Source organism: Dipodomys spectabilis, unplaced genomic scaffold (assembly GCF_019054845.1).
Source record: "Dipodomys spectabilis isolate Male_0828 unplaced genomic scaffold, ASM1905484v1 ptg000227l, whole genome shotgun sequence".
Classification (NCBI taxonomy): Eukaryota; Metazoa; Chordata; class Mammalia; order Rodentia; family Heteromyidae; genus Dipodomys; species Dipodomys spectabilis.
In genome coordinates this window covers 2,078,607-2,094,965 of record NW_024870904.1, presented here as the reverse complement: position 1 = coordinate 2,094,965, position 16,359 = coordinate 2,078,607, and the positions used below count along the sequence as shown (strand labels likewise).

General features: G+C 39.7%; 1 protein-coding gene across 1 annotated transcript in view; it reads right to left on the bottom strand.

Annotated features, from left to right (window-relative positions):
* Positions 1-7,369, bottom strand: part of LOC122123305 (zinc finger protein 2-like) — a 35,971-nt gene extending 28,602 nt beyond the window's left edge. Inside the window, 2 exon segments of the mRNA XM_042697660.1 lie at positions 6,168-6,275; positions 7,271-7,369. Coding sequence (XP_042553594.1) covers positions 6,168-6,275; positions 7,271-7,369 — 207 coding nt within the window.
* Positions 7,370-16,359: the final 8,990 nt, after the last annotated feature.

Genomic DNA, 16,359 nt, shown 5'->3' with positions numbered 1-16,359 from the left:
GCTTGCTTGCTGGCACCAAGGGACCAAGTGCCAGAGAGCCTTCCGAACCCTGGTTTTCCCTAAGTCTATCTGTTTATGTTTTTGTGATTTTCTAATTTTGTTTCTGGAATCCTGTAGAACTCTCTAGGACACAATTTTCCTCTACAATGGGTAAGAAAAATGTCAAACCTAAGAGCCATGTCAGCAAAGTAAAACTGATCACTAAGAAAAAATAGTTCCCAGATAGATCATTTGAAGAAAAGAAACAACTGAGACACATATGGAGGAAAGAGGGAATGAGCAAAGTAAGAAAAAAATGATAGACAGATAGATACAAAGAGAGAGAAAGAGAAAAATAACCAACACTAGTGAGTAGAAAATCAAAAATAGAGAGAGAAAATAGAGGAAAGAAATCCTGTGAGAATACTTTAGAAAACAAACAGGAATTTGTAGAAAGACCATAAAGCTTAGCAACAAATACAGGCGAAGTTTCAAGTAAGACCAAGACCATGAAACAGTCCAAGAACTATATATGCAGAGTAATGTAAGTACATTTAGGTTAATCATTCCTTAAGAACACATGAAGGTATGTATGACCACACTATTTCAGCAATTCCAAGAAAATTTCATTGAGATAGTTTAATATTACTCATGAGGAAGTGATCTGGTGGCAATCTATCCTTCACCTTCCATGAGAAGTAACCTGCTTGGTGTCATTACATCACATAACAGGTAGGAACATTTTATGAGAAGATGAAACCTAGACATTCTGAAGCCAATCTGCATTCAACTTAGAAAGAATACAACCATTTAATCTGTTAAACCTACAAGCAATCTTAATCTGATCATCTATAAGCCATATGAATATGTTCCTGAGGCTGAATCTGTGTGGTTGGAATTGTTTTAAATTCTTGAAGATCTTTAGGTTCATATAATGGAATAAAACCAAATGAGAAATAAAAAAAACAACTCATCAGAGATCCATTCATTCTGTCTTGCTGCTGACAATGAGCAGAAGATTCTGGAAGCATGGCTGGGATACAAGAAAAATGACGTATTCAGAAATGAATCTGTGAGACTTTCGGCCCAGAATTTCCTCTTGCAACATAATACATGGGCTGGAAAACGGCAAAGACTTCTTATAAGAGAAGAATCTTTAATGTCTCAGGCACAGGATTAAAGTCTACAATAAATACAAATCCAGTCCATTCCCGGTAGATGGATATTATTAAACTAACTAATTTCTATGTTTATGTACACATTAAATTCAAAAAAATGAATGTTCCCACAAATATTATTGAATTATTGCAAGCAAAAACCTATCAAATTTCCACTAAAAGTATTTATTACTGAATATACTTCGGGATGTAGGAATTGCTTTTTTTAATGCAAAGGTATCCTATGAATCCATTGGAATTTGTGTTCTACCTCGTTCATTTACATACTTAAACACCAGGGAAAGCATGCATGATGTATCTCAGTAGTTTTCACCCAAAGGTAGAGAAAAAAAATGTATACAGAGCATATTTCCTGTGTTATAATATTTCAACAATGGTTGTCAAATGGCACACTTCACTGTACCCATCGCACACATATGCAATGACTTGCAATTTCCATTTAACATGCTTTGGCCAAAGGGACATGAGTAAAGATGAGGTAAACCCAGGTTTGAGAAGTCCCTAATGTTCATTTCCCTAAACAGTATTGGGAAGAACCTTGACCATCCTAAAGATACAACATAAAATACTGCATATAGGAGTGACACATCTGAAGATAAGCATCACCTACAATGCAAACAAACTTGATCAAGACATATTACCTCACGTTTTCTTCTGTGATTTTTCTTTTAAGGCCAAATGTCCCTGGCCAATTCTTTCTGTACTACCAGGCAAAACCAACCGATAAGAGCTAGCATTAGCAAATCCTTAGATGGGATATTTAACATGAGTTTGCATGATTACATACTAAAAATCATAGTGGTAACAGGCTGAATAAATTAGCAAGAAGAGGATTAGGGATTACTACATGAATAGATACTTTCAGTCATAACAATTACCCCACCATCCCAAACCACAGCCTTATGTACCCTCTGTTAACTATGCACTGGATTATATCTCAATCCAGCGCATCACAATTCCTGGAAATTAGTTTAAATCTTGCAAGAACCCAAAGTGATTAACAGTGGTGTAGGAAAGAGTACCACATGAATCTGGTGCTCTGGGAAGTAGCAACAATTTTTGCATAAGGCAAGGGAAGCTAGCAACATCTTCCCCTTCCTGTGCTTTTCTGCTTCTTCCCTTTAGGGCCTCTCAGAATTGACAAGGTCTGTCCATTTAGGATGGAGATTCCTATTCATATTGTGCTCTGCTTCAAACATTGCTAGGCTTCATTCTTAAAAATACAGGACCAGCACTCACTACTCCAATATCCCATGTACAACTGTCTCTAGAAACAGGGTCGTGTACAAACGCTTGTGAACTCAAGCCAGGAGATTAAAAACTCAAGCCAAACAGATTAAATTATCTCTAGGAGAAACAACACAGAAGCCCCAAATACAACTGCAATGTAAGAGGACTCAAGGCAGGCATACTTGTCACAATTTCACTAGAATTCTTTCTATACTCCTCTCACACCTGGGAAAAGCAAATAAAGTCACATGACTTAATAGAAGAATCCCTTGGTCTTGGAGTACAAATGCACAGCTCTTGGGCTCTCCTGATCTGGACAATCACCCAGCTTGCTCTCAGACATTTGAGAACTAGGTTCTTGCATGTGAAGGCCCAGAGGCTAATGGCAGCACAAACTCCTGAACCTCAAGCAAATTATCACCCCAGACTGGAGAAAAGCGTGGAGAGAGAAGTAGGCGCTTTGGCTCAAGTATAAAGCTCTCCCTCTGAGCTGAGGAGCTCAGCAATGCTGCTTGCAGGCCCAGAGTTCATGCCCCAACAAACAAATATAAACAGAAAATGAAACAGAAACCCATGGAGGGGAGACTCCCCAGCAATCGCACAGTTCCTACCTGACATCAGTTCCAAAGCCTGAGATTCCTTCAAGTTACAGCTCCCAAGCTCCACTGCACAGAGCTGGGTGCCAGCCTCCCGGCTCCCACCTATGAAAGGCCAAACTGTACTTCAGGGCACTTCCAGCAGCAAGGCAAAGGAAAAGAATCCTGAAGAGGCCGACTTAAAACACCCGTGGTGGGCGGGGAGACACATGCGCAAAAGCATCTTCTGCCCCACCTCCACCCTCCAAAAAACAAAAACAATCCAGGACTTTCAAAGAAAATATCCTCCATGGAGACTACAATTCCCACAATGCTCGGTGTCACCCTGCTGCAAACCTGGGAACAGGGGTGCTCTTGTGCCTTGGGACTTTTCTCTCCCGGCTGTGGGAGTTAGGCTCACTTTCTTCTTGAAAACCACTATTTCCTCTTGAAATACATAAGACCAATCAGAAAATGGATATATATGGGGAGAATTGGATGCATTAGCATTTTGGTTCTGAGTTCTAATATTGAAATTGAGGTTATGAGACTGCGTTGCTTATACCTTTCTGTTTATTCAATGCCTGTGTTCTACTGGATGTAAATTATATCTCTGTTTTGTCTTAAATTTTTGTAATACATCCCCTCTTACTTTACAAAGGTGTTCACAGCCACTAAACTTATACGTGGCTCATTTCGCATTGTTGTAATGTATACACTGGCATAAAATAGTGAGCTTGTTAGGTAAATATGCAGCATAATACTTCTGGTGATTTGGATTTCACAAAATCTAACAATTAATTTTCCAGAAACTACCCAATTCTATCTATTAAATCAAATGAGTTTTTGTTTTTTTCTGAATTTTGCATTTCATTTAAGGATTTTATGTTTTGTTTTGTTGTTGGTCCTATGGCTTCAACTCAGAGCTTGGACACTGTCTGTGAGCATTTGCTGTACTCTATTTCCATTTCCTTTAATAATTTCTTCAGGTAACTAGTGAAAAGTTTCCTCACAGGGATTCTTATGAACATGGCACATCACCTCCATTTCCCTTCAAAGAGATAGTGGTTTGGGGGGTCAGGGATGAATGCAGGAGGGATAGAAGAGTGAAGTTTAGGCTAGGCTATGTTGATGTGAAGCTTAATCACTTGCAAACCAGTCTGCTTTGGTCTTTTCATTTTGCATGTGAAAATCTCTTTAGAATTCTTACCTCTTCTCTGATCCTAACAGTTCCTCTCAGTAGCTTTGGGCTACATATCTAGGGGAACTCAGACTTGTTTTCTTAGACCTTATCCATTAAACTGTGGAATAAATCTTTTGTCTCCTGCCAAAGTCCCATCAGAGCACATGCGAGGCTCTGAGAGCCAATTGGATGATAATTAAGGAGTCAGAGAGATGGCTGATGGCACAATTCTGCTATATTTTTCAAATGCTTGTGTAATATTGGTGTAACCCACTGTGCCCAAAAGTGCAAACAGCACACATCTTTCTACACTCTATTTCAATACATGTTTTCCACCCAAGCCTCCAGACAGTTAAAGCCCCAGGCCAAAAAGCTAGAACACAGACTTCCTCAAACCAATGAAGAGCAAGGACTTGCAGTCCTGAGGGTAAGAGTCAATGGCCCTGAAGCCTTTGTTCACATTTTGTCTGCTTCTGGCAGGCACCCCAGGGTCTACAACAGTCTCCCTCTCTCTTATCAGAGAACCTACACTTGTCTATTAGGTGTTTATTGTGATTTTTTGTAACCCCTTCCATAAAAAATAATTGAGAAAGACTGGATTGGAAACTTTCACATATGATTTCATTTCTCCAGTGTATGGGTTCTCCATGTCTCTATTGTGGACCAGAACTATTCCTCATGAAAATGGGAATCAAAGAGCATATTTGAATGTATACACTTCAACTTAAAAGCACCTCTAACAATATAAAGAAAAAATAATTTCATTCTTTAAAACAAAATTTCCTGGGAACTGGCACTGTGGCTCAAGTGGTAGAGTGCTCGCCTTGAGCTGAAGAGCTGAGGGACAAGTGCTCAGGCCCAGAGTTCAAGCCCCACACCAAAAAAAAATGCTCCCTAACACTAAATTCCTGAGAGACAAAAAGATAAAACTGGGGTACTTCCAAGAGTACCTGTGAAATATAGGTTCTTTTCTTTTCCTTTTTTCATTTTCTTGTTTTTTTGTTAGTTATAAACTCCGGGCCTAGGCACTGTTCCTCTGCTCTTCAGCTCAAGGCTAGAGCTCTACCACTTAAACCACAGTGCCATTTCTGGCTTATTCTGCTTATGTGGTGCTGAAGAATCGAACCCAGGGCCTCATGCATGCAAGGCTAGCACTCTACCACTGAACCACCTTCCCATCCCTGAAATATAGTTTTCATTGTTCAAGCCTACATTTGTGATGAATTTCTTTATACTTTTATCATTTTCTTTTGTTTGGTTTGGTTTTTGGTCATGCCACTTGAACTGTGAGCCTAGGAACCATCCCTTAGCCCTTCAGCTCAAGTGCTCTACATTGTGAGCTAAAGCACCAATTCTGGTTTTCTGGTTTTTATTGGAGATAAGTGTCTCACAGACATTGCTGCCCAGGCTAACTTTGGACTGCTATCCTCAAGTTTTAGCCTTTTGAATAGCTAGGATTAAAGACATGAGGCATCAGCACCCAGCTTGCATTTCTTTTCTTTTATGTCCCAGCCCTGGAGCTTGAACTCAGTGCCTGGACACTGTCCCTGAATTTTTGCTCAAAACTAGCACCCTACTCCTGGAGCCACAATTCCATGTTTGACTTTTTCTATGTATGTAGTACTGAGGACTTGAACCAGGGCTTCATGCATGCGAGGTAAGCACTCTACCACTGTTTGAGGACAGCCACAACACCAACAGTGCTCTGGAAGGGCAATGGGATGATAATGGAACAGAGTGAGAGAAGGCAATTGACGAATCTCTCTTTATTCCAGCAATAACCTTAGCTATAGACACTTTCTATATCTGTCCAGTGCTTGCATCACATTTTTCTAGGACTCGCTGTGCTAACAAGTGCAGACCATATGCATCATTCTTCATTCTATTTCAACCCTTGTCCACCAAACACCTAGAGGAAAGGCCCCAGGCCCAGAAGCTAAAAGGAACACTCTCTCCTATAAAAAGTGAAGTATTTATAGCCCTGAAGGTTGCAGTCCGTGGTTCTGGAGGTTTTGCTCACACCTTGCCAACTCCTGGCACATCAGGGTCTGCACCATTTCCCCCTTTTTCATTTTGTAAATTGAGCAAGTGTCTATCAGCCTGAACCTGGAAAATCAGCAGATCATACATCTAAGGAAGAATGGAAGCGAAAAGAAATACCAAAACAATAAACAGGAAAATGCCTAAGAAATAGCAAAAAGAGTGCTATTTCCCCAGTTGAATCCCTACAGGTAATGGAGAATTGATACAGCTAAGCCTGCGTGGTAGAGTGACCAATACCAGATATTTGACCCTGAAGCTGCATAATGCTTAAGCTTAAATTATTGAGGGCAAGGTTCCTCAAATATGTTACTGGATATTGGTACAAGTCATATTTCCATCGTATTTAAGAGGGATAACACAAATGTACTGACAATTAGCATGACACATCATTTTTAACTGGGTCTTTAGAAGGTCTCTGTGATTATCAACATACATCATTGCTGTTTCCAAATCATAAAACGTATCACAATCATTTTATCTACTCCCACCTGCATATCAAGGATACCAAAAACATTTCAAACTAAAGCATTAACATGTTATGCAGTATATATGGTTTGTACAAAGATCACAAGAGAAGCAGTAGCGCTAGCAATAAGAGTCTGGGTAGCAATAATGAGAGCAACCAATATTCCCCAAAATCTGCAGCAATGGCTAAGAGTCCTCTGAACCTCAAAAGCAAACCGAGACCCAAACTTATTATACCATGGTTCTATCAACTGAACATGCAATGTAAGTTAAGGGGATTGCATAGTAAGCTCGGATTACTCATGCAATTAGTGAGAACACAATTGTTCCTGCAAGAGGCATGAAACACCACCCCATAATTGAAAACTATACCCAGCCCAACTACTAGCCTATATGGATACATAACACAAGCTTGCACAGTAAATGATACAAAACCATGAAACAGGACAGGTCTCTGAAACAGAGGTATGGGATGGTGAGAGGCATTAGTTCAAATAGGCCTCATGGCATCAGCCAGACTCAAGATGTCAGGGTGAGCTTGTCCACACAAACTGACAAACATGGGAGCCAGCAAGGTACCACTGATCACGCCACTACTCTGACCAGTCCTGCCTTACATACTGGGAGATTGCTAACACAAGAACAATGGACAAGATATGAAATCCATAGGCCCTCCAGGGCGATGGATCATTGCAGACATGGGAATCACTGGGCATAGTGGAACCCAAGAGGGATGCACCACATCTCCTGCCAAAGAAATTCTACAGGTGTTATGCATAAGCTCCATCTTTTTCCATTGGTTCACCTTTTCCTCCAGAGGAAGTTAGAAACATAATCTGTCCCTGAATATCTTACCATATTTGTACCTTCTACCTCAGGATCTGCAATAGTCAATAACTGTGATCAATGAAGTAAGAGGATATAATATTTATATAATAATGAGACTTACGTCTGTGAGCAATGAACAATTCAAAAGTAATGTAGGAAGTAAATTCTATTTATACTAGTACAATAAACGTAATACTTAGAAATGAATGTTTGAAAACTGTAACCAAGAACAAGGACAACCATGGGACACAACTAGTCTAGGAAGCACCCACTTTTACCTCTCAGGAACTTACTTTTAACTTTTACACAAAGAAATAATTATTTTTCCCTCATATATTATAGGTGCTCCAATGTTGCCATCTATACATCCAAATGTGCCTCACGATCTCCATTTTCATGAGGAATAGCTCAGGTCCACTAAAAGAGGGATGGAAAACCCTTACACTGGAGGACTGAATATCAGGCATGAAAATTTCCTACACAATCCTTCCCAAACATGATGTGGGGAAAGGATCATCATCAATCACAACAAACCCTTAAGAGACAAGCTTAGAATGTCTGATATGAGGGAGGGAGGCAAAAGATTTATTCCACAGTGTAATGGATGCAGTCTGGGAAGACAAGTCTGAGGACCCCTAGATATGTGACCTAGACTTGCTGACAGGAACTTCTAGGGTCAGAGAAGAGGTAGAAAATCAAAACAAAATAGGATATGCAAAACAGAAAAGTAAAATCAGACTGGTTTGGAGCAAGTAATGAAGCTTCACATGAACCTGGACCTGCCCTGAACTCTACCTCCTCCCACATTCATCCTGATCTACCTAGACAACCAATTTTTTGAAGAGTCTTGGAGGAGCAGTACCATTTTCTAAGAAACCCCTGAGAGGAAATATTTCACTAGTCCCCTGAAGCAATTAATAAAAAAAAAGGCAAGTACAGCACAGCAAATGCTCACAGACAGTGCCCACGCTCTGAGTTCAAGCCACAGGACCAACCACAAAACGAGGGAAAAACTTTATAAGGAAAGGCAAATTTCAGACAGAAATACGCAAAAACTCCTTAAAATTTCATAGATGGAATTTGGGAGTTTTTGGGAAATAATGAGTAGAATTTGACAAATCAATTTAATTCAAAGATTATAAAGTATATGTCTTTAAATTCTGTTATTTTATTCCAGTATATATATTAGAGCAGGGGAAGATGATGCCAGAATCAATCAGTTTACTGTCTGCAAGTACTTTTTTTTTTTTTTTTGGTCGATCTTGTGGCTTGAACCCAGCCTGAGCACTGTCCCTGTGTTTTTCAGCTCAAAGTGAGCTCTCTACCACTTGAGCCACAAGACCACTTCCATTGTTTTGGTAGTTGGTTGGAGATAAGACTTATGAACTTTCCTGCCCAGGATGGCTTTGAACTGGGATCCTCATATCTCAGCTTCCTGAGTACCTAGGATTACAGGCATGAGCCATTGGCACCCAGCTGCAAATACCTTTGTAAAGTGAGAGGGGAGATATTCAAAACTTTAAGGAAAAACAGAGACATAATTTACATTCAGCAGAATGTACTTTTTGAACAAAAACAAAAATAAAAAACTACGTAGATTTATAGCCTCAATTATATTAAAAGAATTAAGAATTAAAAAGCCAAATTATGCAATGCTCCTAATACATTTGTGTTTTTAATTGGTCTCACAATATTTATGTCGGTAAACTGAATTTTCAAGAAGAAACTCACCTAAGTTCCCACAGCTGGGAGAGAAAGGTCCCCATGCATCCTTGCACACTTAGGAGCAAGTGTCTTGTGCTAGTCAAATCCCTGTAACAAGCCCATTTCCTCCAGGTGAATTGTGCATTGCATTCTGGGAATTGTAGTTTCTATCGGAGCATAGATCCTTTGAAAGTGTGTGTGGGCAGGGGAGAGAAGGGAGAGGTAATCCGGTGAAGGGGGGGGAAGGGGCGCCAATGCCACCTTGCTCACTGTCGGTGTTTTTAGTTTGCAAATTCGGGTTTCTTTCCCTTTGCCTTGCTGCTGGAAGTGCTCTGAAGTACAGCTTTGCACTCCATAGTCAGAGCCAAGAGGTAGAAGCCCAGCTTCTCTTTTTCAGGGGAACTTGGGAGCTGAAACATGAAGCATTCTGAGGTTCCTAGCCAGAGTCTGCCCTTCCCATCTTTCCCCAGTCTGGGGTGGATGATATTTTAAGGCTCATGGGTTTGTGCTGCCAATAGCACTTGTTCCTCCAGGTGCCAGAAAGTGGCTACAAACCTCTGATTTTCGAGACAAGGAGAGTCAGGAGTTGTGCGTTTATACTCCTGACCCTAGAGATTCTGGTACTCACCCTTGTGACTTTATAAACTTGCTTTTTGTGAATTGAAGCCAATGAATGGTAAACATTCCTTGAAAATGTCTTCTATAAACGTATTGATCCTCTTTTCATTCTCTGCACTTCCTATGGCTTTTGAAACTTTCAAAATGCTGCTGGCACAGATATACTCCAATTGATGTGTCTGTTCTGAAAAATTACAATTTTTCCACTAATATATTTAGCCTAATTTACATCACTTAAAATGAGAGAGACTGGCTGGGTAGGTGGTTCAGTGGTAGAGTGCTTGCCTTGCATGAATGAAGCCCTGGGTTTGATTCCTCAGAACCACATAAGCAGAAAAAGCCAGCAGTGTACTGTGGCTCCAGTAATAGAGTGCTAGCTTTGAGCTGCAGGTCAGAGGGACAGTGCCTAGGCTCAGAGTTCAGGCCCCACAGGGACAAAAAAAAATGAGAGAAAAATGAGAGAGATTTCTTATATATGTACACCAAAAACAATTGTTAAAATATGATATTTGTTAAATATAACAAATGTTAAAATATGTTAAAATTTGAATACAATACAATGCCCTTGATATGTGTCTGCCTGTCCTGATTCTAGAACTCAAGGTCTGGAAACTGACCTTGAAAGCCGCATTTGCACTTCCCACTATTTTGGTAGCTTATTGGACATAAGTCTCTCAGACTTTCCTATCATCCTGGCTTAAATCAGTGATCCTTGTAGGGTTTCTTCATGTCCATCCCAGGGGACCACAAGCAGGCACATGAGAAAGATTATTATAAGGTTTATTAGAAGGACCATATTTCTCAGGAGAGGGAGCACAAGCATTTGTCCCTCTTCAGGTTGCAACAGAATCTGGGGGGCAGGAAGTGAGTTAAGTATATGCTCAGGTGAGTCTGAGATGAGAGAGGGCGTGGCCAGCTGTAGGGAGGGAACTCTAGGTCTGGGAGGAGCTCAGGTCTGGGTTGAGCTGAGAAGAAAAGGTGGGGATAATACTAACTTTCCTCAGATGGCAGCCTTCTGAGTAGCTAAGATTACAGCCATTAGACATGAAAGCCCAGTTACAATGTCCTCTTTGAAATTCAGATTATATCCTAATATAATAATATGAAATAGAAAACTTGACAATTTTAAGGCAAGATATTCAGTCACTAATGTGGATATGGACAGTCCAAATGCTAAAACAAACAGAAAATACCCCACCATGAAATTTGTAACAGTCCTCATCTTAAGTATTGTGAATGTGAACACTTAGCCTCTAATAAATTCACTTTAAGTTTTTCAAAGTAAGAAAACATTCTTGTGATGTGGGAAAACCCAGTACTAATGTGCAAACACTGCTTTTAAAGAATTCATATAGTATTTCCTATCAAAAACTACCTCACTGAAGTAAACAGAATAGGTTTTCTCTTTTTGTAAATGTCACTGCAAAGTTCATGTAGTTTATGTTACCAATTACCATTGTGGGTAAGTGTAAGAAAAACCAGAATCCTGGATAAAAGAATTTCCTGTGTAATCAACCAACAAGTATAAACAAAAGCATATACCTATATAAGTTGTTTCTTTTACATTTTATGGATCTACATTTCTGAGTGTATATTCTGTTTATATTGTTTAGTAACACATAAGACTTCACTCTTCTGTGGATTTGTCTTTAGTGGAGACTTTAATGCTCTACTTGATTCAGGAATGTTTCTTCTCCCATAAGAAGGCTTTATGCTTTACCAGTCCACCTATCATGTTCTGAGCAGGAACATCTAGGGTAAAATCACACAGGTTTTTTCTGACTCTCTCATTTGGCTTCTCTCCAGGCCATGGTTCCAGAATCTTTATTCATTGTCAAAAGCAAGAAAGATGAAAGGATCTCTGATGAGATTCTTTTATTTCTCACTCTGTTTGACATACCAGGTTATGAACCTAACTGTGTCCCAGATTGAAAAACAGAAAAAAAAAATAGATTCATGTCTCAGACCGGCTCTGTCGGGACAACGGAGGACACCTAGTAGAGGAACTGGAATAGGTGGGGAGATGGCAAACAGACAACTCACACACAAGAGGAGTGAGTGCTGAGTGCGATTTATTGCAGAGGATAACAAGCTTTTATAGCAAGTGTCGATGAGAAAGGGCAAAAGGTTACACAATCTTGCTGCAAGGCTTTGTACTTGGGTGGTCACCAGCTGGTCGCCTGATCTTGTTTTTTGGATGACGAGCTATGACGATAGGCACTTGTATTCGGCTTTACCTCTATTTTTAAGAAATACAATGGGTTTCGATGTTTATCACCAATTAACCATTAACCAGAGCATATGGGCAAGGTGCTGAACAGAAAGGCATGAACTCTAGTACTTCATAGTTACTTTTGTTTAGTTTTGTACTTTATACGTTTCAAATCTTTTCTAAGCAATTGTACTTAGAGGGTTCCCAATTTGTGGCCAAAAATCATGATATTCAGTATACTTAGTTATACTTAGATATACTGGCCATATATCAAATTTAAGCTCATAGTGTCTTTTTTGTAACCCTTTCACATAATCGTTTACTCTTCTCCATAGAGGCCTTAACTGTCTCATAAGATCTTTCTTGTTCCTTCTTTAATAGTAAGCACCAAGGAGACCTAGATCTAGCAAGTCTCTCAGTAAATGAAAGAGACTAATAGGAAGTTCTTTCTCCTAAGTAAGGTTGCTATCCTTATCATACACACCTGTTAAAGGCTATGGATCTGGGGGAAGTCTTTGGGGTCGTCTAGATAATGGAGGATCCCACCATTTTCCTCTGATAAGCCATTGCCACCTTCCATCTACCAACTTTTTAGGAATTTTATTTAGGTTTTGGTCTAAATATCCCTACATCTTTCTTATCTACAGGATATCTATATGAGTCTATTGTATATGCTTTAGGATTAAAGGAAAGTCTCCAGTAGCCATACACTCACTCTTTCTGCTCTGTGCCCACAGCTTCTTATAAATCTCTTACAAACAATTCCTTCTGCTGAAGTGATGTCATGAAACCCCCAATACTTTATATTTACTTATGACTTGTCTACTAGCCTCCACAAGAGGGGCTTTCAGGGTAGCATTTAACTCTGGTGAGTTAGTCATATTCTCAGGACACTCATCGGATGTTGGAGTCATCAATACTTTTAAGAAAGAGCCTTGAATAAGGGAACGTTGAGCATGAGTAAGTACAATGAGCAGCAGGAACAGTAAAAGATTAATAGGCACTCCTATACAGTGAAGAAAAGAAAAACAGGAACAGAAACACATCTTTCCCAGGGGCTTGCCAGCCTTTCCAGGAGGTAGGCCTCTTTGAAGCCCCGTTCTCTGAGGTAGACTTCGGTGAAGTCCCGTTCTCAGAGATAGGTCTCTTTGAAGCCTCAGTCTCTGAGGTAGACTTCAGTGAAGTCCCATTCTCAGAGATAGGCTTCTGTGAAGCTCCATTCTCAGGTCTAAAAGCAGGTTTCCCATGCTAAGCAGACTCCATCGGAGTAGGCATGGCAGATTCAGCTTTAGGAACATGTTTCTCAAAAAGCTAAAGGTGGCTTGTAGATTTAGCAGATGATCAAATCTTGCTTTCTAAGTTAAATGCAGATTTGCTTTAGTTTGTTTCTAGTTTTTTAATGTGAGGACAAAGTTGCCTCACTTTTTTGTGATTCAATGACATCTAGGAGGTAACTTCTCATGGAAGAAAAGGTTGGCTAGAATCTGGTCAGACATCACATCCACATACACACATTAGACTATCCTAATGAAATTTTAATGGATTTGCTGAAAAAGTGCGGTCAAACATAATTTTGACTGTTGTACAGGACTGAGTGTTATAAGTACTTCAATTACTCTCTGAAAATACTCTTGGACTTCTTTGTGGTATTTGTCTTTCTTGAAACTTAGTCCTTATTTGATGGTATTTATAGAAATCTTTGTTTTTCTCTAAGGTACATACAAGTGTAGAAGTGCTAGACCATATTTCTATGTAATTCTATATTCAGTTCTTTTTAGGACTTTTTGTCCCATCTATGATAGTTTTAGATACCTGAGAGAAATCCACCAAGTTCACAATATTGTCACATCTTTCCTAGGTTTTGTTAGACTTTGGAAGGATTTTTGTTGTTTTGTTTAAAACTATGGCCACACTAACATGTATAAAATGGTTATTTTATTGTACTTTTGATTGGAATTTTCTCATGACTATTGATACTACTTTTATATTTTAATCTTCAGAATAAATTTTTTTAAATGCAAAAACGAGAGAAACATAGAATAAGTTTTCCAGTACATGTAGGCAGCAGTTGGAGCAAGGAGGGTGAGCAGACATGGTAAATGAGAGGAATATGGTTTGATGAAAGTATATTTGTGTGTGTGTCTATATGTGTGTTTGTGTGTTGTGTTTATCAATCAAACTTGCTGATAGTGGGTTTCTTGTTTTCATTTGCTCATTTCATCTTGTTTTTGTTGTTTTTGTTTGAGATTCCTGGGGCTAGAACTCAGGGCTTGAAAATTGTTCCTGAATTTCATTATGCTGAAGGCTACCACTCTACCATTTGAGCTACAGCACCATTGCTTTTAGGGGTGTTTGGGGGCTGTTGTTGTTTATTAGGTACTGAGATATCATACTTAATGTTCCATGCATGCTAGGCAAGTACTTTATCACTAACACACATTGCCAGCCCCAACCACACTGTTTTAAGAAAGGAGGCAGGGCTGGGAGTGTGGCTCAGTGGTAGAGTGCTTGCCTTGCATACATGAGGCACTGGGTTCCATTCCGCAGCACCACATCAGCAGAAAATTCATTGTGACTTATCACCAATGAAATGCCAGAAAACTAGAAGTGACATTCTGGCTGGAAGTGGTAGCATGCCAGCCTTTACTGAAAAGCCTAGGGAATATGCCAGGCCCTCCCTGAGTTTAAACCCCACAACTAACAATTGAAAGAAAAAAGAAACAATCCCAAACAAACAAAAACCTAATTACTTGCTCATTGCATTTGTTCTTCTATTTTTCTTTGTAGTTGTAACTGAATACTTCCTGTCACTCCATTTTCTACTTTCTTCCTTTCACTTTGAGGGGTAGAACCTTTGGACTTGCACATGGAAAGTGGATATTACATACCAACCTATTCTTTCTTCTTTTAACATAAAAAGTGTGCTTATAGGACAGGGAAGGTAGCTATGTGGTACAGTGCTTGCCTCCCAGGAATGAGGAGCTGGGTTCTATTCCTCAGGTTCTCATACACAGAAAAAGCCAGAAGTGGTGCTGTGGCTCAAGTGCTACCCTTGAACAAAAGCAGCTCAGGGACAGCACCTGACCCTTGAGTTCAAGCCCAAAGACCAGCAAAACAAAAAGTCTGCTCATTTAAATTAATCAATGCTTCCTCTGGAATTTAAACGACAAACTTACAAGTGACATAAGTTCACTTTCAATATTATTGTCCTTCTGTCCAGAGAGTTCAGGGACCGCACACAGAAGAGACCCTAGGCCTCTGCTGTCATTTATAAACTAGCTGTTGTACAACGTTAAGCATCAACACATACATTTCTGTTCTTATTATTTTAAACACAATGGGATTTGTAAGGGTAGATAAAAATAAGTGAAGGAAACCCTTCCTATTTGTTGTGATAGTAATGGATCTATTTTGCTGTGCACTCAAGTCCCATACTTGTCATTTAATTTCTCTCAGAACTACTTTTCAATTTCTTTTCTTCTTAGGACATACACATTCACACATATCCTGAAGAATTTTTACTAGCTCATCTAACAATGTTTTACTACTAATTCTTCTAGTCCACAAGTAATTGTATCATCTACATAGGACAAGACTATTACATTAGGCCACTGACTTCTCTGACAGGTCCTGTGTCAACAATCAGCCCTGCAGGAAACACGTGTGCACCTTGGCCCATGCTGCAGGTGCCATGCTGTGCTGGTGGTGGACTGATGGGTAGCACATACCCTGCTCTGGGCTTCTCACTCCTGTCCCAAGGGGCTTGCCAGGTTTGCCTATTGCATGAAGACTTTGGCACTGCCCTCTTCTCCTCAGCTGGCTCCTTACCAAACTTTTCTTTCCTGTACCTTCCATTTTGAGTTCTGGAATAGACCGTGAGCCCAACCAACTTCCACCACATCAGATGAAGTCTCCACATCAAACTTTTGGTAACAAATATTTAAGTTAGAATGCACATATAAAGTTTTGGCTGGGTTTTTCTCAGGTCCCATATACAAGTGAGGCAAAGATGGTTGGCTGTGGATGCTCCAGGTAGTCATCTACTCAAAGTACTGAGACCTCTATAACAGGGACTTCATACAAGGGTGTAAGTGATCCAGAAAAATGAAAGAAAAAATTTAAAAGAACTTCTCAATTCATTGAGGGAACAGAAAAAATGTACACTTAATTTTAAGCTAATTACGGGAGGAAAAATGACCTAGAGCTGGACAAACATAAAGATATAAGTGCTCAAGGTAATGCAAGAGGACCTTGGGTGGTCCCTGAGGGTCTAGTGAAAATCCTATGATAGCCTTGTTCAGTACCCAGTGTGTTCTGTATCCCAGCTTCTGTCCCTTCCAGTCA